Genomic DNA, 26,820 nt, shown 5'->3' with positions numbered 1-26,820 from the left:
AAAGGAATATTGATTGATTTTTCAAAAAAAAATAAAAAATGATTCTGAACTTGAAGTGACAGAATGACAAACAGCCTTATAAATCTGCCATTATTTGGATCACAACAATGTACCTACAAATCTGCGTACCAGTTTCTTATCCAGCTGCAGTGAAGGTCCACAACAAATACATATTATAATATATATTTTTAAATCTCCCAGAATTATGTGGCTTTTTATCTAAATTATACAGCTTCTTTACATGACTTTGATGAGCTGAAATACGGACTCTAAAAAACAAATTAGTATTAAGGCAATTCTATTTACAATACTGAAGTGCTCATTATTTATTAAAAAAAAAACAACAGATGAATCCTCATTCATAAATTCCAACAGTTAAATCACCAGACTGCACTCTTTGGACAAATTCAGCACCAGCTATGGAGCTTTAGTCGCAGTGAAAGCTTTAAGTCTTGTTTCAAGAGTAGCTGAATACATTTTTGTGCTGAGATGAAGAGCCATAACAAGCTTATTAAACATGCAAGGTGCCTGAAATACCTCCACAGAGCTCCTCTCCTTTCAGAAGGCCAGGCACACATTCTTTGAAACTCCATCCTTTCATGCACTAGATTGGAAAAAGGCTTTATCATTCCACTGGAGGAAACACCTTGAATTGATGAGCGGAAGAATGTGTCCATCTACGTGATGACACTTTAACACGACTGAACAATGCAAACTTAAACCTCAGGAAAAACTTGAAGAGATGCTGCGCGTTGGCAGGCGCCACAAGGTCGGAGGCTTGTGTGTTGTCTTGTTAAGCTTTAGTTCGCTCACAAACAAGAAAAACACAGATACAAAGGAATAACTCTTTTATGCTTTGGTTTTTGTCTGCTCTATCTTTTTCTTTTCTTCAGCTGTGAATGATGTCGAGCTCCATTTTTAATATAATGCGGAGAGAACTGGCTGTTTGACAGCAGGGTGAAGGCAGCGCTCTCAAGCCCGGGGACGGTCCAAGCAAAGCAGGCACAGCATTGTATGCATTGGTACGATGTTTATTTCCACTGGTGGTGAAGGTGACAACAGAACAAAAACTAAACAACTCACCTCATGGTTCACAAGTTACACAGGACTCAAGTTAAAAAAAGAAAAAAAAAAAGTTTAAAAGGACACCTTCTGAAGATGATTGTGTTGGGACAGGATATAAAAATACACCACTACAATAAGACTGGATACCAGCCCTGTGGCTTCCATTCTCTATCAGACGTCATCGGGTCGACGGCATGTTTCAGGAGCAGAGCAGCGGCCGGTTTAATCCCACAGCTTGATCTGCCCGTCCCATCCACAAGTGATGACCTTGGAGGTCTCGTGCGGATGCCAGAGGGCGCTGATGCACACCTTGTCGTGAGCTTTGATGCGGTGGTACAGCTTGGTGGTCTTCCAGTCCCAAATATTGAGCTTCCCGTCGGCATCTCCTGATACCACGTAGCTGTGGAAAGATGGGGAGAGGATGTTATCCAAGACATTTTCGAGGTGAAGACCGTGAGAGGGTGAGTGGGAATCCAAATAGAGTTTTCAGGGCTATAATTAGGGTGCTGACCTGGCCTAGTTAGCTCTCCCGAGGACAGCAGTCGACCGGTGTCTGGGACACCATCACGCACGTATTCAACACACAGTTTCACCCTGGCGTCCCTTCTCCTGCTCAATTCCAGCCCATATTCAGCGCCTCCCATTCATTTTACAGTTGAAATGCCCCTCCAGACGTAATAGTGCCAATTTTCAGCCTCGCTTGGCGGAAGCGCCACAAGAGCTTGAATGGCGCTCAAAAAATATAACTCTCAATTAAATTAGAGGCTAATTTACAGGGTCTGAGCTCACTGGTTGAGAACCCAGCAGGAGAGAAGAGAGAAACTCAGAGGATGGACCAGTGTTAAGCTTAACTTTTGCTCAGATCTGTCGCCGGTCGGACAGCTATACTTAACATCCAAGGCTCACCTCATGTCGGGGGAGAAGTCCACCTGGCAGGCGTAACCAGCAACCATGTGGCCCTTGAAGATCTTCTTCTTGTTGAGTCTGAAGCGGTTCTGAGCTCCGAAAATGAGAATCTGGTTGTCCATAGACTGACAGGCGAGCCACTTGCCTTTAGGGAGTCGACAGGGAGGGGGGGAAAAAAAAATCAGTGCTCAACAGTCACAATGTTTCCAGGCTGCTACAGTGACACGTTCATGCAATATTTATGAAGAGGGGAAAAACGATGCTGCCTATCGCATTCAAATATTCAGTGACACACTTCAAAGTAAACGTCAGTAAATGTCAGACTTCAGGAGCCACTCTGTTGGTAAATGTGTTTGCTGTTTACAAGCTTGTCTTCTGTGTTGGACCAATGATCAAGCAGTGCTAAAATACACTTACAACACTATTAATATACAATGCTATGACAAGCTAACACTGAAAATCTAGTCAAGAAAGTTGCAGGTAAATGTGTCTCAGTAAGATTGTAGTCTTGTATTCTGCACATCTTCACCATGAGTTGTTCTAGGGCATTACAACAGTGTGTTACGGCATTTGTTTGCTGCAACACAGGAGCTACCTTCCAGAACAAGAAGCCATGAGATGACCGCTCCTCAGAAGCACTGCTAGCTGAGCGACTGTTTAGCTTCCTAATAGTGAGTCATGTCTGTGCACCTCAGTTATCAGCATCTACACTAATGTACTGGCTCAACACATCAAAGCTTCAGCCGCTTCCACCCAAAACAGCAGCATCAGTTGAGCAACATTACGGTTTGGATGAACAGAGAGGCGCCCTGCCGAGATCAAATCTATTATTTACAAATCCAAGAGACACAAGGCGCTTCAGCGCAGCAGTAATATCACTGAGGGAAGAATGAGAGAGAGGAGCTGGAGGGAAGGGAACAGACGAGGTGCTGAGACAACTCCTAATTCCTCATCCAGAGAGAATCCTCACTTCTAATACGTGTGACTGGAGGCCAATTCTCCCGTCACTGCTCCCTCCCTCCCTCTCTTTCTTTCGTCCCCAGCTGTCGGCAGGTTGTCAAGTCTATCACTTCAATGAGAGCGGGGCTTCTCATTCACTTTAACACTGACACCAGCCAAGTTGATGAAGCTGTTCCTATCAGTCGGTATAGATCAGAAATGGGAGCAAAATGGAAAAGAGAAAAATGTCACAGTCGCTGCTGACGGCTCAGGATAGACCACAGGAAGAGGCCAGGGCAAGTGACTTTAGATCCATGAGAGAGAGGCGGGTATGTGAATAATAAGCAGTGAGTAATCGATACCTTAATTGAGCAGGGCAGGGTAAAAAAAAAATAAAAATAACTACACAGATAAATGAAGGTAAATAAAACATGACAAAATGGCCAAAGGGCTGCTTCAGGCTAATCTACACTGCTTGCTTGTGCATAAATAAATAACATTATATATGTTTTCAGAAGGAGGTTGCTGTATAGTATCACTGTTTTACAGAGTAGGATAATAGCATCCATATAAGACAGGGCACTTAAAACGTGCAGCTGAAGTCAAAGTCCATCTGCTGTTCTGGTCTAGGTGACCTGGAACCTCGCCCACATGCTGACCTGCGCTGCGTCCGCCCATCACTCTCCTCAGACTTGTTTAACCCTTAAACCATCTCACCAGGCGACGCAAGCGTGAGCGGACTGCTTACTTGTGTTTGACGATCGCCGACATGACTGAATGCTGCGGTTAAACACTGATTCACGCCACTGAAACCCTGCTATTCAAGCCACTCACCGTTGGGAGAGAGAGTCACAGCTGGCATCGAGTGCATGCTGGGCTCGGCGATGTACTTGAAGTCCACAGGGATGTCCCTGAAAGAGACACAAAGCCAGATGAGAGGGAGTCCCCTTAAGAGAGAAGATTAAATAATTCAAGCTGAGCTGGATCTTTTAAAGCAGCGCAGTGGTTCGACTGCTGCACAAGCCATGTTCACACGTTCAGCAGCCTCCTATCCAACTGCTCTTTCAACCTCCTTTCCTGATTTGTCTCTTCAGTAATGACCAGGGAGAAATTCTACCCACATGAATAAGTTGATTAAAGACTCATATGGTGTTGAAGTTGGACGTCAAAAAAGACCTCAGCTCATCTACATAGCAAGTTCTTGGGGGAGAAAGTGGTTGGATCACCTCCAACTCCAGAAAAAAAAGACTGGTGAGGAAGAGGAGAGACCGGGGTGAAGCTCGTTGTATTAAAACAAATATTGAGAGAAAAGGTGACAAAATTTAGTTTTCGGTTTCCAAGGTGACAGCTGTGCTGATACAACACTTCACAGCACATAGACAGAAGACTCAACAAACCCCATTCTGTTGGGAAGAAAGTCTGGATTTTGCCTTTCTTTTTGTCACCAATTATTTACCAAGCCCTTTGGCGCAGTTCCACACCATCAGAAACTTTTTTGAACTCTGGATTATCTCTCGGTACTTCTTGAATGCGACGACTGGGCTTTTGAAGTTGTGCGAGTGTGTGTGTGTGTGTGTGTGTGTGTGTGTGTGTGTGTGTGTGTGTGTGTGTGTGTGTGTGTGTGTGTGTGTGTGTGTGCGCACAGAGGATCAGTCAGAACTCAGCCAACCACATCTTCTCCCAGAGCCGAGCGGCAGATTTGCGGTAACAAAGTGAATACTTTTAATGAAGAGACCCTCTAGTTTGTCTTCCCTAATGACCCCACTACGGCCCACTGCCTCCGTCACTTATTACAGACCAGATAATCCTAAGCATAAAGGAAACACATACAGCTTCAATGCAAAACACCAGGAATGAAAGGGCTCATCAGGCGGCTCACAATCAAACGTGTGCATACGGTGATCTGTGGATGTTTGCTGCCAATAGAAAATGGTGCACATCCAGCCTGCTGCTGCTGAGGAGCGGAAAGAAACGTGACGTGCTAATCCTGCTCCTGTTGTTGCTGCAGGATTGTACAAAATGCAAAGGCTTTGAGAATCTAATTACAGAAACGGACCTCGCAGCTTCCATGTGAAAGGTAAAGGCAAATCTCACCAGCGACAGTTTAGGATTTTTCATCTTATTTTTTCCTTCCTGATCAATCGCCGTTGTCATTGTTCCCGCTCGAGCCCGCAGTTATTCAGAACAATGTCGTCATGATTGAGAGCCAATCAGAGCGCAGGCTTGCTGCGGCGCATTCCTTATTGATCATAATCCTCCTCCAGCACAAACAGAGTCTCCTCTGTTGATAAACCCAGCAACAGATTATCTAAGGCCTTCAGAAGGCCCACCAGCACATGTGTGAAAATGTGACAGAATGAAGTTTTGGAATATTTTCCATCCATCCATCCATCCATCCTTCCCTCCAGCTCAGCTGCTCCGCAACACGAGACGGTTCTGGTTAAATCGGACTAAACCTCCTATCCAGCAGTTCTCACAGGGTGGTGCTGGGCTTTCAGAAGAATACAGAGACAAGAAGTATGAACCAGGTGGTAGCTGAGGGAGAAGGCTGACTCGGCTCGCCTGCTCTCACGCAGCAGCAGCAAACATGCCCGTGGGAATCTTGATGCCAAAAGTGATCCACAAATCTCTCCAGAGTATTACACACTCTTCTTCACTATATTTGTCCATATTTCAGAATGTCAGCAGGTCGGAGGCATCATTCCAAGTTGTCACCAGTTCATCCTTGTTGCTTTCACAGCATCAAAACAGCCTAAAACACCTTGCCTGGCACATAAATATTTATCATCTCTCGGCAACAAGAGCCAACTGTGTTTACAACTCAAGAATGCTGAATGAGAAATACTCCCTCCTGGTGGTCTCTGATACTTCAATGAGTTTACACTGCAGGGGGAAAAAGAATGTAAACTGTTTTCATAGTCATAGCCAAAAGTTTAGGACCACCCACAGAAACAGTGTTTCTAAGCCAAATGCAATTGATTTCAGAGAGATGACATCACCCCGTGCAAAACTTCTGCATCTTGCCAAATGAACTTATTATAAAGGAAATTGCAACAAAAATGCTTCTTCACACGGTCACCAGTCAATTTCTGTGATGTATAGGACCAAATGTTGCAAATTCTAGCAAACAAAAATGGATACATCATGCTATAAACATTCCCAAAAGTATTGACTGAACAACTCAATCAAAACAAGAGCGTATATGCATGAATTAATACGATATAAGTGGGGCTGCCAAGTGTGAACACTCCGGGGCTGCCTGTAGAGATATGCACTCATGTGCGCACACATTCCCGACATGAACAGGGAGCAGTTTTCTGTTCTGTCTCTTGCAGCAGGAGCAATGACACCCCACACGTCGGTACATTTCCATCTTCAGAAAGTGTGCCTATGGTTCTGTACTGGCAAATATCTCATGATACGATACGGATCGCGATACATGAGTGGTGGTAAGATGTATCATGACACTGTGAATTCAGCAAAATATTGTAATATTCGTTTACAAGAGCCATAATTTTAAGGTGAAAACAGCTAACGCAGTGCAATATTATGTGCATGAAAACAAGGTTACTGTTACACACTCAGTCCAGTTAGAACGTTAGTTACATTTCAAAGTCCAGCTGAGGAAGGAACAGCTCCCTGAATCAACTCCAGTGCACAGAAAGAAAACACTAATAGTGTTATTTATGTAGATATCGCAATGAAGTACTGCAAAATTTGAGCAAATCAATAATTTCTAACAGCCCCAAGTGTGCCAGCTAGAAAATATGTCAAAACACATGCTGACTTTACTCACCACTCCCACACTCGAAGACTCTTATCATCTGATGTACTGACGAAACGACGATTCTCATCCACAAATGTGATGGTGTTGACGGCGCCCAGATGCCGGTCGTACTCCTGAACCACCTCACCTGTTCTGATGTCCCACTGTGAGGATGTAAGACGGATGTTACTGTGAGAGAACATCAGCTTGTGCAAGACGACCTAAGTTGCTGACATTTATTGGTGCTGGTTCGCAGTTTGGATAGTTCAGTCAAATTGTTTCCCTGTTTTTAGATCAACTAAATAACTGAGCTCTACCATCTGTTTTATTTGCCACATCATTCATCAGTGTTCTGCAGTACAGATGGCGTCAACAACAGCTTGAATCTGCCTACTTCAAAGCTGTATTTAAAAAAATGAAAACTTCTGAATGCCACGTTGAGGATGAACTAAGTTAAGCTTCATATGAATACAATAAATCTGTCCCTGCGAGTATACAGGTGAATGGAAGTTAAATCAAACTATAAACCACAACACTCAGGGCATGATGATAACACTAATGTGTACAGTATCTGCAGGAAAATAAGAGACCTATTGAATTAATCAGACCATCCAATTTAGTAAATCATACATGACACCTTGCTCTCAGCAATATGAAGAATGAATTCATTTCAACCGGCACACATGAATAAATACCTTCAATGAAAGTCAGCTAAGAACTGTTCAGTTAAATTATTCCATATCGATATATAATGCCAGTCGCCATTATTTCAGTCCAAGATTTAAAAGTTAGCTCAACACTGAAAGGTTGGAAAATGCTACAGCGATGTGCCCCATGCTACGTGGGTGGACACAGACTAGATCTAAAAATCTTAAGGCAGCAGACAGAATCTTTTACCTGAACAATCTTTTTATCTGACATGCCGGCCACAAAGAGGTTCTGATGGTCTTCATCAGGGTTGAACTTGACGCAGTATGGTACCTTTCTGTTGGTGAACCGAGAGATACACTGACCTGTGAAGGGAAGTAAATTGAAAGTCAGCGAAGCAGCAAGAGAACGTTGCGGCTCAAAAACACAGCTCTGCAGAAGATGGTCCATTACTTGGTGGTGTTTTCAAATTGCAAATAAGTCAATACAATACAAAGTTGTGTTTTATCTTAGTAGTTGATAGATACTGTGGTGAGTGAGGGATCTATTGAAACAGACATTAACAGTAGTTCTATGTGTTTGTTCAACTAAGAATGACAAAAAGGCTGAAAGGATTTCATTTTGTTACCACTTAGTTGTGAACCATTTTAGTGCGGGGGTAAACACTTCCGCCCTCTGCTGGATGGGGCGATTTTAACATCTGAAGGCCAGAAACTTAAAAACTGCTGAACTAAATATTCATGGCTTACTGCATTTTTGAAGTTGAGAACTGGGTTTGCACGCTGTTAAAATGTACTAAGTCCAGTAAAACCTTCCAATATATGTCAACAGAAAAATAGTCTTGTGTGCAATTGTGGGTGTCTGCTGCAAGGCGAACAATCATTGAGGAAATGTGGCAGATGTTACCTGTCTCTGTGTCCCACAGTTTCAGGTAGCGGTCATAACCAGCACTGAGAAACTGGGTTCCAGCGTTGTTGAAGCAAATGTCTCGTACTGCTTTGCTGTGACCTGATAAAACACACAGGGAAAACACGCTATAAATAAACATGCGTTCAAAGATGACACATTTCAGCCGTGATATTTCAACTCAGGAAAGATGTGGTGGCCATCGAGGCTTGTGGATTATTAAAAGGAGGAAAATATGACATGCACCATCTGCCTTTTGGAAGCCCCAGCAATCTTCCTCTAATCCCAATCTTTGGAGCCCTTTGGCTATTTCTCCATGTAGGTGATGCAAGGTCCCAGTGGGTTCTGAGCACAGATGCTTCCCTTGTTAAAACACGCTTTTATTTTATCCGCACCAGTGTTTCCACAGAGATAAGAGAGTCCACTAGGGCTAAGTGGCTGTTCCGCCGGCTCTCCCCTCTGGGAAAGTTCAAACACACACACACACACACACATCTCAAGTACACTTCACCTGGTTGCTCCGAGAGCCTTCCAAAAAGAAAATTAAAATCTACTCTGCCTACCAAAAGGACTTTTTCGGCGGGGTTGGACATTTATCAACCCCCTAGGTGGTTTTATTGAACTGCTTCATTTTCTCTCCTGCGATCAATACACATGCAGTGACATTTAGAAAACCGAATGAGAAATGAGGCAAGAAAAGAAAAAAAACACAGAGAATCATTTGTTTTTCTGAGGGGTACCATAATATGAGTACATTTCAACGTTCATACTCTGATGACGGTTGGATTGATGCTTAACAGTCATGACAAAACAACAGCACCATTTTTGTTTATTTTTTTTCTTGTTCGACAGATATTTGTTAGCATTATCATAAATCATTAGCACTGACTTAATATAAAGCATTCACAAGAGATTGCATCAAATTTGTTTCATGTTTTATCTTCAACCATAGTCTATAATTGTAGATCAACCACAACCATTTTGTACAACCACTGTGCTATCATTAACTTCACCATGGTCATGGTCAGTCATGATTTTGATCACAGTGCAGAAAGCTTGTACAAGTAAAGGAACAATTCTATTTTAAAGGCGAGTTCAAGAAGTGTATTATTCAATTGAAGATAGTCCATCCAGCCAATTGTTGTTACTTATTCCAGGTGCCTCAAGGAGTCTGAATGTTTAAGATTGGACACTTTCAAGAAACGGGAAGTTTATGACACTTAAATACAGTTCATATTTCATATTGGAATATCGGCTCAAGCAGGAACTCTGCCAACACAACAACCCTTCCGCACCAATTAAAATCATGAATTGGTGGTTCCGTGGCTCATTTCAGCAACGCAGCTATTCTTCTTGAACACTGTTCTCAACTGTGTTCTCTCTCTTGACAAACTCAAACCTCCTGGTGTCTCACCCCATCTTTCACCCCCATGCCAGCCCCAACTATTCCAAGCCCCCGGGCTGCTGAATTATGTATATTTGGTGAAGAAGCTGACAAGCAGAACCGCAGCTGCAAACAACCCCCATTCTGACACCATGCTGTCTCCGAGAAGTGTGTAAAAGACCCACGTGTATCAACTGTCTTTGACTTTTCAGGCCCCAAAATATCACATTAAAAAATGGGAGAAGAGATCTAATAATAATTTCTAATCCCAAAGACAAGTAAAGACAACATATGCACTGTATTAATTTGTATAAATGTTTGCCAGGTTCTTAATATAAATAACTATCACAAATGTAAGACGCTTACCGATAAACGTCCGTATGCATCTCCTCTCATTGTAAACTTCCCAAAGCTGTCAAGAGAATTCATGTGAGTCACAAGATGCGATTCATCGATGCAAGAATGAATAAATAAAAACATCACTAACAATACATTATTCAACATAAGTCAAAACCCGTGTATTGTGTTCAACTGTTTACCTTGATTTTACAGTCCATGGAGGACGACAGAAGCAGATGACCAGATCTGGGGAAAAGGCGGATTCCACTGACCCCCTGAAAAATACATAAAGATAAAAATGAATCAAAAGCTACTCAAAACTGTTTGATGTTTGCGTAGTTTGTTTCGACCATACAAAGAAAACTTGAGAGTGCAAGATAAAAAGCTTTTCCTCAAAACGGGGAGATACATGAGCAAGTAAGGCATCATCTATTATCTCGACATCAGCCCTTAGACATTATCTCTTCAGACCTCTTTGAATTTCAAATGAGGGCCTGGATGACGAAACTCCCTGTGCAATGCAGATAGAATCCAATTTAAAACTTGAATGATTTCTTTGTCCCTAAAGCTCTTTGGGAAATCTGGGTCTGAAATCTAATCTTTCCCAAACAATTGTTTGCATCCGAATAACGAATGTATCTGTTGACGACAATAATCTCACCTTGCAATGAATTTCAAGTAATAAGAAATATGACAGGAGAAAGTCTTTACAGCCATCACACAATGCAGAGCATTTATCACTACAGTTATTACACTGACCTTGGTGTGTCCGGACCACACATGGATCTGCTTCTTTGGCAGATAACATTTGGATGGAGGCTCTGAGGAGCGGAGATTGATGCCCACATCCTGAGGAATATGAAGGTATGACCTGCCCTGGTAATCGTACATGTCCTTGACTGCAAAGAAGGAAAAACCATGGCACGGTTAGGCTCTTCTCAAAATTAATTCAACTACGCTGAAACTCCACTCCATTCATAATTTAACAACTTTACCATGGAGAATGGTCTTCTCCGCTGCAGGAGCTTGTTCTTCAATCCTTCCTCTCTTTTGCTTTTTGGCAAGATACTCGTCCAGTTCTTTCTTCTCTTCCTGTATAACAAAAGCAGAGAATTGAAAAGGAATTCACTGGATATTTTTCACTATAAAACAGAATTACACTGTTTTTACACTGAAATTTATAGACAAATGCATCTCCTTACCCATTTTCTGAGGGAATATTAAGAAAATACACATGAGAGAGCCAAGCGCAAAAGGAGCATTAGGTGTATCACCACAACAATAAACTTAAATAACCATTTATGAGAACTACTTTTCAAAATTGTACAACTGTTAATCTTGATGTGTTATTATTCTAGATGATCACACACCTCTGTCGGCTTGGCAATGTTTTGCTCATCTACATATTTTGCCCATGGTCCGAGGAAGTTATCAATCTCTCCGGCATCTCCCCCCTTGACCTTTTTCCTTTTCTCCGGCTTCTTGTGCCCACTCTCGAACACTGTCAACCCTGGACAAAAAAATGAGACGCTCAAACGTTACTCTCCAAAAAGTTATAAATGAGGTGTTAAATGTACTTGTTTGTACCTTTGTTTTTCTCAGCTTCGTCCACAGCGCCGATGTAACTGTTGATGGTAACTTCCTGTGTGTCAACAGATGGGTCTAAAGCATAACCTGGTAGAAAAGTTGAGACACGTTCTTAAATGCCAAGAGATGTCGAATTCACCGAGAAATACATCACAGGAAGACAGCCTACCAAAGGTTGAGAAGGTTCTCCTTTGCTGCTCAAACATGAAGTCATTCACATGAGCTGGTTCTGCAAAACCAGACAACATGTTCCTCGGGGCAGACATCTGCTGCGTTCTGAATGGATTTTCGGGGCCAAACTGGGCAAAAAAGTAAATGGAACATGTATTATATAATATATCAGATAAGAGAATAAATAAACTGTTATATTAAGTGCAGATGTGTTTATTGTGTAAATGAGGTTTATATGCATGTACCATACAATGACGATGTTCACAAACAACATTAAAATGACAAACAAAATGAAACCAGACCGAGTCAGAACGTAACATACCTCAGGTGCAAACATAGTTTCATATCTTGGATTGTAGGAGACTTCTTTTAACGATGGATCCAGATGTGTGCCAGTCTCAACAGATTCCTACAAGAATAAATTGATAATATTTGTGACCACTTGGGCGTGAGCCCCAATACATATAGAAAACCCAAACAAACCGGTTGGTAACATTTTTTAACGGTTACTAAAACAAGTAGTCGGAAGAATGAAGGCATTCTAAACAGTATCTAAAACACATATCTGTTTCGTATTACGTTAGCAGAACTCTTCAAAGTGACTCACCTTAACAAGTTCTAAGCAATGGAATAACTTAAAAAGTACACGAAGAAAGAACATGACCGCCATATTTATACTGAATAGGAGCGATCAACGTTTCGAACTTTCAAAATCAACAACGGTAAGAAACGGTTAGCCTCCCAGCTAACACGGCTAGCTCACCTTAACAGCGACCTCGGGAGCGGAATTCAGAACCGCCAGCGTCATAGTCGGTTTGCTTTCTAGCGGCTTCAGGTGAGCTGTGGAGTCCGGGTTCATCTGGTCCATTTTTTCAGAACTTGTATTCGATTCCGACTCATTTTCCGAATCGGAGTCGCTCCCGTAAGAAACGAGGGAAGATACGGCGGCAGCCATCTTGGATGTTGTGAATCCAGCGGAAACACGCAACATCCACATCCGTGGTGGTAAACGTAAAATCGTAATATGAATTGTTCTGTAATGTACTTAAACAGAAGTTGAATATAAGCAAAACTCACACAAACATATCCAAATTCACATTATATTAAAAGTTACGTTTTAAATTAGAGAAAGTATTTTTTCATGTCCTGTAAATTAAAAAAAAAACGGCGGCATCAGTCACTATTTCCTACATCAGTTTAAATTTATTTGTTCCTATCATTAAACGACTGCAAACTAAGCAAAAGGTCAATGGTTTCGGTGGGAACCAGGAGAACAAATACCAGGCATCAAATATTTGAACATCCAATGGACATCGAACATTTAAATGTAGGTCGTGTGTAGTTAAAATGACACACATGACAAGCAAACAAGGACCGATCAGCACCTTCCTTTATCGCTCCTATACTAAAACAAATTAGCACAACATGACAGTGGAAATAGAACCTTGGAAAACAAATTTGAAACGAGTGTAATGTGTTTTAATGTTGTGACATTTTAATGCATAACTTAGACGTTTTTTCCCCTCACAGAAACCGCACCACTGTGCGGACTTCAACACCTTCCGTCTCCAGTTGTGAAGGCTCGGGACGCGCTGTATCTCTGGACTCAACAATGGAGTGGCACGTACCATCATTGCACATCAAAAGGGGGCGGAATGTTTAAATGACTAAAACATTTCGGATTATAATGCCACATTAAAAGATTTATCTCCAGTTAAAATTGGATTATAATGTTAACAATACGCTTTGTTGTTGTTTCTCAGTGAATGAAGCGCAGTCAGGACATATATGTCTCTGTCCACACGCTAAGCGCCCACTTGAGAAACTTGCAGTGGCGCGGTCCGCCGTCGCCGCCTCTTCCAGCAGGAGCGCGCAGGCACCAGAGACAGTACAATCATGGATCCGAGCCGGGGGTTTAAACTCTTGTGTGCGGGAGTATGCGCCGCTTCTCAATGAGAATGACAAGACACTAGAAGGACACTAATCCATACTATAAGGTGCGTCTTTTAACCTTCTTTTTTCTTCTTTCCCCTGCAACAGCATACACTTTAACATGAGCAGAAATAGAGACTTGAGAACCGCTGAGCGCCGGTCTGTGTAATATAACCCTGCATGGCCATCACTGACAGAATCTTCCCACACATGCACGCGAAAAATGCGTCACAATAACAAGTCTGGACAGTCGAAAAAGTATAGTATAAGTCAAATGAAGGCTGCTCTGAAGATGGTGCATTGCTAAGCTCCACATCTGTGTGCGGCTGCCGCGTCTTGACAGTCGGAGGATGGTGAGAAGCCGGAGAGCAAATATTTGCGATGTGCTAAAAAAAAAAAGGGGGGGAAACCCCAACACTGACATCATTTTCCTGGATGCTTGTTTAGCGCTTGTCAATGGGCTGCAGAGTTCCAGTGGAGTGTGATCAGGCAGTGACATCCGCACGACGTGATTTAATTTCCCCACAGTGTGTTGACATGCTACAGTGAGGCTGGGGTCTATTCCAGCCTGCTTGGTTTGCAGTCATGGGGGATGGTAGCCCTCAGCCCACTGAAAATCATGCTTTGTGAAATACGAAACCATCTTTGTGCTACTTCGGCTGCGGCTTGACAAAGTGGGCACGAGGATCTGTGTCCCTGAGTCACAGTCTTACATAAACCGGATCTGGTGACAGATTTGAATGCATTCATGAGAACACATGGATCCTACCTCTCCAACTGTTGGGGGGGATGCATTCCAGGATGCTCTTCACAGCGCCACGCAGAATCAACAGCTCGTGTGCATCCTTTGGTTGAGAACTCCTCCGGCAACAAAGTGGCAGCCTGAAGTGTTTCGCTGACAAAGATGTCAATTACGGTTGGCTGGGATGTGCTGAGGGCAACTGCAAAGTGATTATAGTGCTTGATGTCTTTCCTAAGGTGAGCAGTCCAAGTCAGTAGATTCAGAGCAAAGAGGCTGCAGAAGAAGGTTCACAAACCTTCAACAGGACGGGCTTACTCTGACAGTCTGATCCGAACCAGGAGCAGACAAAGAGGCATCACCCTGGATGGGGATGTTTGTTTGAACTGAAGTGGCAAAGCACTGGGATCCTGCTACACAGAAGAGCAGAAAAGAATCTCTTTAAAAGAAGTGTCCCTCACTATTGCTGTCAATGTTCCACCACTCTCTAGTTGCTGCTCAACAGGATGGAACACTCCATGATACTTGTTCATTAGCCTGACAGTGTCAGTGTGAACCAGAAGGAGCTGCTCGGGTCCTTTTTTAATCGATGCCTGACTATCCAGGTGTTCCAGTCATGGTGGGAGTGAAGTGGGAATTAAACTGCCATGCTAGTCGGAGACAGCTATGGTTGGGAGTTTAGGACATGATACAAAATATCAGCTGAAGGAGGAAGAACATGGATTCATCTGATATTTTTAAACAGGCTGGATGTTGCTCATAAAGCGGCGTCTCGCCTCTGGACCGCCTCCCTGCTGAGGCAGACATATCCCATTTGAAATACACATAAAGTGATGTCAAGCACATGGACAGTGAATCTCCAGCTTCTCATCAAGCACATTCAGTGTTTTGACTTCTGACGTCCAAGCTGGAGATTGTGGCTATCAGAGTGGGTGAACCGTGAGCCTGCAGTGTCACAATAGATAGTGAGACCTTGACTGTCTCCTCCGAAATGAACAGATGAGACAAACAATTACTGCAAAAAAACTTCACATTTCAACCAAGTCCAGTTTTGCTGTATTAACCCTTGTTGAAGGAAAAGACTCTCTAAAGAGTCAGTGTGAAGAGGTGTGGACATGGCTTTCTGGAAACTATGGTACTCATTTGATATTTTATTGTTCATGTTCAGTCATTGCATGTCAAGAGACCAAATCAAATCACCACAATTGTGTGAGATTGCCTCATCGTCTCGCATTTCAGCTCAAGTACACCTGATTTTCAATGGAACACTTTGCATGGGGTCCTTTGCATGTTGTGCTACAGAACTAGTGGCTCACCCCCTCAAGTATAGCCAGGTTTTCCATGAGAGATTTGCTCCGCGTCATTTCTCAGCCTTATACATCGAGCATGTTGGTCATTCAATATGACTGTGAGCATTGTTGTCGATCTGTTTTGAACTTATATTGATTCATTCAGAGTTAAGTCTTGTAACGGTTGGCCTTTGTACTGCTGCTGACAAGTAAACACGGTAGGATGAGAAATCCATTTTCACTGTTCCAAGGTGAAGGAGACAAAGGTTTGAATGTTTCAGAACCTTTATGTTTCGCAAACTCATTTCTTTAACCCTAACATTGCACAGTATAGAAGACTCGGCAACACCGTCACTAATGTGCTGACATCTAGCTGATAGACAAAATGATGAAAACAGATCTTCTTAAGCCAACTCAACTGATAGAAATACGTGTACAACCGAGCCCTTGGATGAGTGTTATCTTTGTTAATGGTGAACAAAATGCGTAGCATGGTGCAAACAGTGTCGGCCGCGGTCAGACCGAGTCTTTCTTTGCAGCTGTTGAATTCAGCAGCAAGCTCTCAGGGACACGCAGCATATCAGATGGCAGAGTGGGAGCTGTGGTGGGATGGCTTTTGTACACAACGCATTTGCCGTTTTGAATTTCAAATTTGCTTGGAGATATATTCAAGCGTCTCCTCCTGCACTGACATTTACACAAGCTGATCGAATTGCTGTGTCGAAATGCTGGAGTGTAATTATGTCTCGCTGCCTTTTGTCATTTCTTTTCATTTTGATACGTGCCAGACTTGACCTTAAGTGACCCCTATGGTAGTTCCCTAATATGTTGTGTTGTCTTTGCTGTCATCAATGTGAATCTTGAGTTGCTTTTGAGCCCTCAAGTTGCGAACCGACATCCTTGTAAGTTCAATAAACAATGCATAAATGTCAGAAGGCTGGATTTTAAATTTAAATCAAGGGCAAACAATGTCGACTTCATTCATAATAATCACAGTAATAGCACCGTAGGGAGCCCCTATTCTAAGATTTTGATCTGCTTGAAGCATGAAGGGTGCTTTCTGTCATTTTTGTAGATTACTAGTGAAGTAGTACCTTCTCATCAGGCCTACATACCATGTCGAATCGATTTGAAATACAAACATACGTTACTGGGAATTAACCCCTGCGCATCAAAAGGGGGATCTGTGAGAAAACCGCCACTCATACCTTTGATCCAGTTCTACTTCCTGTTGCTTTTTTTAACATTCAATATTGTACCCTCTGTGAGGGTCTCTACCAGAATAAAACATGTCACGCTTGTGATGTCCCGACGTTGTGTGTGAACTCTTAGCTCTGACGCTCTACTCCAGTTCTCATGTTCTCCCAGTTCCTCTGAAGTTAGTCAGGAAAAAAAAACCTTTGGCACACATTCCGCAGACCCCTCTTATTCGTTGACATTGCTCTGATCTTCTGCCAGTCGCTGGCTTAGTAGTGTGAGCAAGAACAATATCTCCGGTTCTCTCATTATTTGGGCTAGAAGGGGGTGATAAGAGGACACCATGAATTACTGAGGGTTTAATGAAGGATGGAAAAGATGAAAGTGAGTCTTGGTTCCTGGCATCAGTGGCGAGGTGAGATAAAGGTGGGTGAGGTATTCCGGGAGTGGATGAGCGAGCGTGGTGTTTAGAGGAGCCAACGACATTGCTGCTATCTCCCAGCTGTTGGGATGCTCCACAGGCTTCCACACACTGCAGCTATTGTTATTCCTCTCGGCCTGACCCGGCGCTCTATAATAAAACTTCTGTCTCTGGTCTTAACTGGAGTGACTGTGGGATACCAGTTTAGGTTGACTGACTGGAGCTCCTTGTGTCCTTCCCCTGCCTCGCTCTGTGTCTCTATATCTCCAGCGACTTCTTCTGGCAACGTTACAATAATGACTGAAACCGTTTACAGTGGAATTTCACAGTTAACGTGTCAAGTTCTGCTCCCATAACTGAATACAATCGTCTTACATTATCTGTAAAGTCTAAAGTGATTCTCCCACATCTTCTTTTTGCCTTCCGCTGTATTATTTTCAGTCTTCCTGCTGGAGTTGCGCTTCTGCTTCCAGCTCTATTTTATTGTCACTCCGGGCAGGTCGGGGTGTATCAGTGGTGTCTCATTCAGTCACTGGATGTCTTTGAAATAAACCTGTCCGACCACATCAGTGCCTCTGCCAGTGTCGCACTAAAACACCAGCCGGGAGGATAAATCTCTTCTGCAAATAATGTTGAATGCTATATCAGTACCTACTATATTACAACTCTACCTCGATTATACTCTTTTGGAAATGCTCTTTCTAAAGTTCTTAAAGCACAGCGATTAAAATCAACTCAATGTCCTCTTTATATCTTTGTTTGTTACCATTCAAAGTGCTACATCTAGTAGCTATGGTAAAGAAGTCAGTTGTTGTGAGCCTCTGGTTATGTGAGGGCCTCGGAGGCGGAATTATAGTCTTTAGTTCGGCTACGATCGGACTTTCAATGACAATGGGAGTTTTCTTAGTCGCACTATGCTTAAACCACCAGGTTTTCAGGAATTTTTTCTCCGCATACGGGAGGTCGCCGATGGGGGGTGGGGCAGTGCTGTGTCAAATTTTGATTGTCCAATCTGCCTTACGCCCGGTTTCATCAAGAGAAGCAGAATTTGAATTACTAAAGTACTACGCCGACGTATTAACTGTATTTTAACCTTATTATATATATATATATATGACTATATTTGACTAGTATTCAACATTTCGGATATTTTAACAAGGTTTCAGATGAAGTAATTGGATCTTTCTGTGCAATTTGCATGCAGTTTTCTATCTTGCCACAAGGTCTCAGTTAATATTAGTATATACTCAGGAAATGACGTCTTGAAATACCAATGTGCGCGTGCGGACAGGAAATGGCGTCATAGGCCTGAGCCCTGGAAGCAAAACGGGATGAAGAAGCAAATAGGGCAGTGACACATGGTTTAAATGACAGCCAGCCCGCAATCAGAAAAAAAATTTCAGAAGATGACGTCTCACATGATCAATTATTACAACGAAGTGGAAACATTGAAACAAACAGATAACACATGACACATCGTGGAGGTGGAGGTGGACATGATCGTGGCGGTCTTATTCACAGAAAAATCACGAAAGAAACCAGTCGCACATTCCGGCTGAACATATGAAGAGACGGACTGTGTGAGGACGCTTTGGATGGGAAGATTTACTACTCATCATTAAAAGCTAGCATTTTTACTGTCACCAATACAGTAAAAGACAAAACGCCAACCCCTGTTTGGCTGAGTTCGGTTCTGTTTTTTTTTGTTTGTTTGTTTTTTATGGGGATGCTTGGGGTAATTCATCACAGTTTCAAAAAAAAATCCTGGCCGAAACCATGATAAAGCATGTAACTGATTAATATGAGGTCATGGTAGTGACATAGCAAGACTGTTGCGAATCAGCTCTGGTTTCATAATGTCAATCTCGGGACTGTTCTGTCGTCAAGATCTAGTTCATGAGGCCAAGACCAAAATACTACCAAGACGCTGACCTCTGATCTCCCATGTTACCGGTGAAATATGTAAGCTCTGTCTGCACAAGTGCACTGGCCTGGAAATGTTTGTAGGCTTAAGTCATGACCGACTCAAACGTCCATGACCGAGGGGGTCTCTGGAAAGGCCTTGCTGGGGTTGTCACTATTGCCCGCCCAGCCATTGTACCACCTCTGCCGACAACTACTGCGAGCCTGGAGCAAGTTCTCCCACTTGTCACATCTCTGCAGGCTCGTTTTAAATGTTACAGAAGATATGACTCGTCTTTCTGATGCCTGCTGGTATTTAATGTTTGCTCACTGCTTTTCAAAGGGCAGATTCTGCTGTTTAAGCAGCCGTTAAAGGTCTCTTTGATTTGAGTCGAAGACCTTCTGGTGTTCGTTTAATTGTCTAAATGTGGTTGAGAGATAATTGCATGCGATAACGCGGAAAAGGAAAATAATTACTGACAAATACCTCGGTTCAAACTCATTACAGAACTGGTTAAAAAGGGTTTTCAAATTAACCTGTGAGTAACAAATCTTGCTTTTCTACTCTTGAAGAAGGACAAATTGAACAAGCATCATTTGACTTCAGCATCTTCTGCATCGTATCCTTGGAAACTCTGACTCATGCACCCGAGTAAGACTTATATTAATATTGAGAGAAGTTCGAAATGACTCATGGAAGTAACTTCAGTAATTTCTCTGAAGCATCAGTTTGCAGGAAGAAATGTCAGACCACTTTTCTTGTTGTGTATTTAGAAACATGTATAAATATATTTTCCATGAAATGGTTTTGCTGTGGGATTCATTTAATCCTCACAGCCCTGTTTGACAGGATTAGAATAGTCCAAATTAAACAAAGCACTTAACACCAGCACAATCTACGTGGCTCGTCTTTGTGGTCAGAACGTTCTGAAGACGGTGGGTCTGTCGGATTCACTTGTCACTGTGATTCGTGGTGACTGATGGAAGTGAGAGAATCGAGAAGTGCCGCCCCGATTTCCCTGTTCGCAGCTTGAATCCCTCTCGCCAGGACTCTGACGGCCATATTCAATTACTAGCGTGGCATTTTCATTAGGATTTACATAAGCTCTCATTCTTCTTCCAGGTACCTGCCGATGCAGGAGGAAGGGAGTTTGGAAAGGATGAGAGACAGGCGTGGATAACGCTTGAGTTCTTCATGCGTGGCAACAGAGCTGTTTCTGCAATTTCCTGATAACAATAATTAGAACGTATGTCAGGACAATCACAGTTGGGAAACATGAAGACAAAGGGATCGATTTTAAGTGTTTATGTAATTGATTGTTGCTCCTAAGGTTGTTTATTTCATGGCTTTAGTGGCACTGAAGAAATGCATTTTTTTTCCCACATTGTGGTCTGTTGCGAGTAGCTGCTCAAGGAGGTTGAAAACTACTAGGTTCACAATATGTAAACTGAAAACTGGATGTTGATACAAAGGAAGATATTCGATACTTGATACCATTTTCGATGCCACAGGGATAAAAAAAGACTCTCCAACCTGTAGCCTCTGCACCTAGTCCATCTTTTCATAGGTCTGGCTGGATGTGTGAATTTACTTCCGCGAACATCAGACATATTCTTATCATTAAGTTATCATGATGATTCTTTCTGTATTTTTTCTTTAAAAAAACCTTCATCCCTTGGCGGTGCTGCACGATCATTAAAATCTTGCAGGAACTCTACAATGACGTTTATAATGCAGTATAATAATAACAATAATAACAATAATAATTGAATATTATTTGAAATATAAATAATGCAAATATAAGTGATGTGTACTTGATCTTGACAGATGCGACAGCTCCGTTGATGTTCAAAGCTTCAGGAGACTCATATTTCATTATTTTTCCTTCAAACAGTGGTTGTAGAGTTGGACATATTTTCTTACTGCAGGTTCAGTTGCCGGTCGACTTCTCTCAGTTTCAGCACCTTTAATAGAACACAAGACATTTCACTTGAGCTGGCTAGAGGCTGCTAGCCGCGGCTAACAGCTGATGACAAAACAACCAACATTCATTGAGTAGCAAGCTAAACAGAGCTAGCTTGGACTATGGCACTATGCTAATGACAATAGCATGGCAAGACTGTTCGGCTGTGCTTCAGGCTTTTAGCTAAGAGGGCGTCTGCACTGATGTTTGTTTTAAAACAAAGTTATTTTTGTACATATAGATGTTTACAGCTTGTTTTTTACAACGCAAGTACAAGTAACATCCGACTTATGACCAGCTAGACTTACGTCCTCCCGTATTTACAACCACAGGCAGCAGATGCTGATTTTTTTCAAATTCAATGTCTGGCATCGCAGCACGTAGCAGCCTGGTATTGCGTACGACAGTTACGGCAGCACAGTATCCCAGCATCACACAGCGATCTACCACTACAGTAGCACCTATTTTGACTAACATCAAATCCGACTTACGACCGGGATCGGTTCCGACCAACCGGTCGTAAGTCGGATTTGACGTTAGTGTTACTGGTAGTAAAGTCAGTCATTCACCTGGCTGGGGGTGTGGCTTTGGACACCCTGCTTCAAAATCCTAGCGAAAAGCCTGCCATGCTTTTGACTCACTTCACCTAAGCTGAATTATTCGGTTATTAGCGCTGTATACTGCACACTATCGCTGTATATACCGATATTTTTGACAGCCTTAAACACACTGTCCAAACTATACTAACAGTCTCTCTACCACTTTATGAGTAGCAACCTCAGTCATCATTACTCACATATGCCGTTCACAAGACTTGCTAACAACTTATTTCCTTTTAAGTTTGTGAATACAAACCACTTCCTGAAGAGTAATGTGCTCATCTATTCACCACCACCTCATTGATATTGCTTCAATAACAAACAGTGCATTATTTGTCCACCCGCTGAAAAGTCAATAGGTTTAGAAGAGAGCACTGTTCACCACTGTTCACTTAAATGTGCACTGAAGATCACTTGGTGGGGTTTTTAACGATTCCACTCAATCTCAGGGAAACGAAGCCAAGAAGAAGGCAATACAAATATTTGAGTCTTGTGAAAGTAATCCCTCAGTGTCATGGTGCTCTCCACCCGGTCCTCGCAGCGGGGATCCGACTGCACGCAGACGACTGCTCCCTTCAATTAGAAGCCAATATTTGACTGTGCATTTACAGCTCACAGCGAGGATCAGGCTCAGGTCTTTGATTTGCATGCGGCCCGACTCAAAGCGCTCATTTGTGCCAGACAGAAACTCAGCCGAGTCAGAGAGCCGGCTGCAACTCAAGCTTAGATGAGAAGATCGGAAGGGGATGTAGACGCTCTTTTTATTTTGTCTCCTTTGCTAAGATGGTCTTGCCAAATTGGCTGAGATCACCAGAAAAGTCTCAGTGAAAATCACTGCGGTTATTGCTAGTCACTTAACAGGAAAATAGTTGTGGCAGAAATAAGGAAACCCGAGTTTAAAACCGCTGCCTTGGGAGCACAATGCCACAAGTTTCATGGTCAGATCAGTTAAGATGCACAACACTTTCCTAATGTGCCAAAGACGACTTCAGATCACGCAGGTTAGAGGCTTGTTACATAGTAGTTACATCCACGAACTACACTTTGTATTTTTCAACACAGAGCTATTGCTGCTACTGTCTTATACCAAGTGTCGTTTTGTTGCAATATGCTAATGAGGCAGCGTTCATATAGTATCTTAGGGAACGTGGGAGGACGCAGCTCCTTATATAACCGTTCATTTATAGATACAAGCCTACAGCTGTGGAGTGTGAGTGCGGCGTCTGTTACGTAACAAAGGGAAACACTGGAGTCAATCTTAAATCTGCTTTCATTTGTGAAACAGCTGCTTTGTCTTCAGGTGTCAATAAAACGTCCTTGTTCCGCCGCGAACGCGGCCGAGGTTGCATCAATGAAGTCATTTGTGAACGCCTCGTGCTTCTCCTCCTCACAGTATGTGTGATTCATGGGCCAGTAGGTCTGAGAGAAGCCGTTCAGCTAGCACTAGAAGCTCCCAGACAACATCGCAGAGTAGTTATACGAGCGATGCAATTGCAGGTTTTCATCTGGTCAAGAATCCAAGTGGCAGTAGATCCACTGCTCTTTCTTTTCCCCCGGTTATTTGCGCTCTCCTTAGTGCATTGGTGCAGAAGCAGAGAGCACTCAGATGCTCTTGGGGGTGCTTCTGCTCCTGCACCTGCTTGATAAATAACACACTCTTGGTCATAGACACTCTCTGAAATAGAATCAAGGCATGAAGATGTGGAATCTGGAAGATGGAGAATTCAAAATCTGAGCACTGAAAATATTTGTGTTTTTTTTTATCTTGGTTAAAAGTTTGTCCGTATTCCATGCTATTTATTTTTTCTGCATCCATCGCATAATGATATTACTCAAGGTGTTGCCTTTATCAGAGGCTGAAGAAAACGAATAATAAGTGTAAAAAGTGGTAACAAATTATGTAAGATGTCATTGATGGAATTCAAGGAAAAAGGTCAGCTACAAAATGTAACTTTGAGGACAGTGTTCTTATGAGACATAAAAGTCTCATGGCACTAAATTTGAAAAAACAGGATCAGGAGAAAATTATTTGGATTTAACAAGTTTTCTATATTCATTCCTATATTAAAAATATAGGAATGAAAATTAAAGATTGAAAGAAAAAAAAGTTTCCACCAAAAGCAGGGGTCTCAAACCCATGGCTCATGGGCCATTTGTGGCCCACAGGATGCAGCTCCATGCATCCACACTTGCTGTCCAACTGCATCATGAGTGCGACCGCTTTTTGTCCAATGTGAGTTTGTTAGGAAACATTGACAAAGTAAATTCCTCAAGGATAGCTTCAGATACATTATAATTCTTATTAAATTTCTTATTTTCTTTCAAAAGTTAGCTGCAGTGATGCCTGTCCATTAAAGCCACTGGACCAAGACATGTAGGCAATTTTACTATGTACCTGTCTGGTTGGCCTGGTCCAGAGCTTTCATTCAGGGTGTAAAACCACCAAATCCCTGAAATGAGGATGGTAACCTACAGTTGTGTATAGCATCTGCACAACTACGTCAGCCTCTTTCAGAACATGTTGATACTGTAGCTCACTGGAATATTGCAGGATAAAGAATTGAAAACAGAGAAAGCGGATCTTTGTTTCTACAGATGTGAGGACAGAATGAAATCCTGATACAAGTGCACACAACTGTGTGAAAACAGCTCATAAACACTGCTGCCAACAAAACATGGAACTCGGTGATGAACACGCTCCTGTTTGACAAGCTGTCTTGTTCACTGGAGGAATATTGTTTGTCGATTCTTGTGTTGCTTTCTTGGTAGCTGAACTAGCACACAGTGACACGTCTGTTCTCCTCTGTTGTTTCTTGACTTTTCTTGTACAGAATATACTTTCAGCCCAAAGTTTGAATGACTAACAACCAGTCAGATTTAATGCTCCGTGCGGGGAAAACCATCTTCCTCCAGCCGACGTACAAACCCGCATGACTGCGTCATGTGTTGCAGGATTTGTGCAAAAGTCATTATTTTCGTGTCACTGTAAATGTCATCAGACAACTTGAAGCCGAAGTCTGTGTATGGGTTTGACTGTGCAACCATTTTTTTCCCTGTTCACCAGCACAAATCAATATCAAACAAGTCAACAAGTATTCCAGCATGTGGACATTTTCTTATTCGTTGAACTGAGATACTAGTTTGAGCAATCTGTGTGCAAGAGATCCTTGGAAGTCAAAAGCCCACTTCAGTTCATAAGGTCTTTGTTTGGCCCTGTGAAACAGCTAAATTAAATTATTTAGGTGCAGCAGGGAGACACAACCTCTGATGTTGTAGCATGGTCAAAGCCAGCAGGCAGTTGCTGTCAATGTGGCTGGGTTTCCCCAGAAAGGGCTGCATGAAACCTTGGATGTTCCTGTTATTGGCTCAGACTTAAGACCCCTTTTGTGCTACCTTTACTGCCCCCGCAGTTTCTTTGTGGTAACGTGCAAAAATACAGATGAAACGAACGCAGAGCAGACAGAAGGCTCCATTCGTATGAAACTCTGAACATTGAAGGGATAAAAAAATCCACCAGAAATAGATACCTTCCCCCTCACCTTCAGTGAGCTATAAGTAAGCAGCATCGTTTGGTAAATACAACCCCAAAAACCAGAGAAACACAACGTTGAAAGTATCAGACTCAAAAGTGTTGAGCAAAAAATAATATGCAGGGCAACCTGCTGCTGCAGTGAAGACTTTCTTCTATGAGACAACAGAGGAAAGGCGTTTGTAACCTGGATACATACTCTGTTCCGAATAACCTGAAGAATGAGCTGAAGAAAGGAAATTGAGCAGAAGCTGTAGTAACTGTCCCGTTTGATCCGACCAGCTCCACTGTAATGCACCGTATCTCACCAGATCATGAAACGTTTCTGCTGATAAGACGACGAGAATAGCACCAACAATTGAGAAGGAATTGTACCTGTGGCAAGGATTGTATTTTCCTTCGAGATATGTCGAAGGCAGAGACGAGCAGCACAAAGGCGACAGGGAAAATGGGACCGCCTGCTGCTTTTTGTCTGAATCGCCTCTGTCCTCCTTGTGTCTCCTACTCCTCAGTCGAGACTGTGAACTTCCTCAAATGGGCAAATACGAGCTGGGACCTGAGACGTATTGTGTCCAGTCATTACGCACCACGGTCTCCATTTACAAGGCAGCAAATTGAATCATCCGGACCCGTAAAACACTCGACCATAATCTAACCATCTTCCTAGACTGTCGTCTTGTGCACATCCAAGCTCATATCTTAATCGTTACTTCCTGTCCAACGATAGCGTAAGGCGATGCTCCGACCTCTAACCAAGTTGCTCGACAACAGCATTTGTAATTCGTCTTCAGTCTTTCCTGAGAACAGTCACCCGTACATGTTCTCATGTACAACTCTCATGCCCCACACTGGCATTTCCACCACTGCTGTCACAACCACGGTTGGTGTGGGGGCTGCGGTGATGTAACCAGACTTGGGTCACATGACGCCGGCAGCCGACCTCTTGGCCTCTCGCAAACATTCCGCTCCTACGGACGGAATAAGGCCTCCAGGACGGTGACCAGCCACTTCCTGCTCCACTGACGCACAAACATCTCCAAGAGAGCTGATGCTATTTTAGACTGTGAAATCTATTTGTTGTTTTTCCTTAAACGGCTTCGACGGCTGCTCTGTTGAGGCTTGTAAACAAGAATCACGCAGTCGCAGAGCAGACAGTACGACAAATCCAGTCAAAAATTGTTTGAAAACTTGAATTCAAGACCTTTCGTCCACTGTGGCTGGCGAACACTGGAATAAAAGGAGCAGTTTTCATCATTTTAATTCTAACATTTCTCCCATCATCTGCAACAAATGGATCAAGACAAACTGATGTTTTGTTTCACCCCAATTGTCCGACCTGCAGTTTCCGCCAGTGCGGCCTCGGGCATCGCTTAGTACGACTCTCCTGCTCCCTCTGCATTTTGTTCTCCATATTATCTCCAACGCACAAGAGTTGCCTCTGACACCGCACACACTCCAAAGAGGAGCTCTGCATGGCGACTCGGGGCTCGGTCTGCACTCGCCCTCAGCCACATCCATCAAGTGCTGCCAACTTCTG

At 42.8% G+C, this 26,820-nt stretch overlaps 2 protein-coding genes across 3 annotated transcripts in view; one reads left to right on the top strand and one right to left on the bottom strand.

Annotated features, from left to right (window-relative positions):
• Nucleotides 1-867: 867 nt before the first annotated feature.
• cdc40 (cell division cycle 40 homolog (S. cerevisiae)) lies at nucleotides 868-12,673 on the bottom strand. Its single transcript, XM_053882028.1, has 15 exons — nucleotides 12,475-12,673; nucleotides 12,034-12,120; nucleotides 11,710-11,839; nucleotides 11,541-11,627; nucleotides 11,324-11,463; nucleotides 10,949-11,045; nucleotides 10,713-10,852; nucleotides 10,154-10,228; nucleotides 9,981-10,026; nucleotides 8,231-8,332; nucleotides 7,574-7,689; nucleotides 6,707-6,840; nucleotides 3,745-3,821; nucleotides 1,972-2,116; nucleotides 868-1,465 (listed from the first exon to the last, which is right to left on the bottom strand). Exons 1-15 carry the CDS (start codon nucleotides 12,664-12,666, stop codon nucleotides 1,288-1,290), a joined length of 1,746 nt encoding a protein of 581 aa, XP_053738003.1. The 5' UTR covers nucleotides 12,667-12,673; the 3' UTR covers nucleotides 868-1,287.
• A 907-nt stretch (nucleotides 12,674-13,580) lies between these two features.
• The window catches only part of wasf1 (WASP family member 1), a 46,331-nt gene continuing 33,091 nt past the window's right edge, over nucleotides 13,581-26,820 (top strand). For both annotated transcript variants that reach the window (XM_053880737.1, XM_053880735.1), the window contains exon 1: nucleotides 13,581-13,708. The gene's annotated coding sequence lies outside the window, so the exon portion shown is untranslated. The remainder of the gene's footprint in view (nucleotides 13,709-26,820) is intronic.

This window comes from Synchiropus splendidus, chromosome 12, assembly GCF_027744825.2.
Source record: "Synchiropus splendidus isolate RoL2022-P1 chromosome 12, RoL_Sspl_1.0, whole genome shotgun sequence".
Taxonomy (NCBI): domain Eukaryota; kingdom Metazoa; phylum Chordata; class Actinopteri; order Syngnathiformes; family Callionymidae; genus Synchiropus; species Synchiropus splendidus.
Note: the sequence above shows the minus strand (reverse complement) of the source record. Positions and strands in the feature narration are given on the sequence as shown.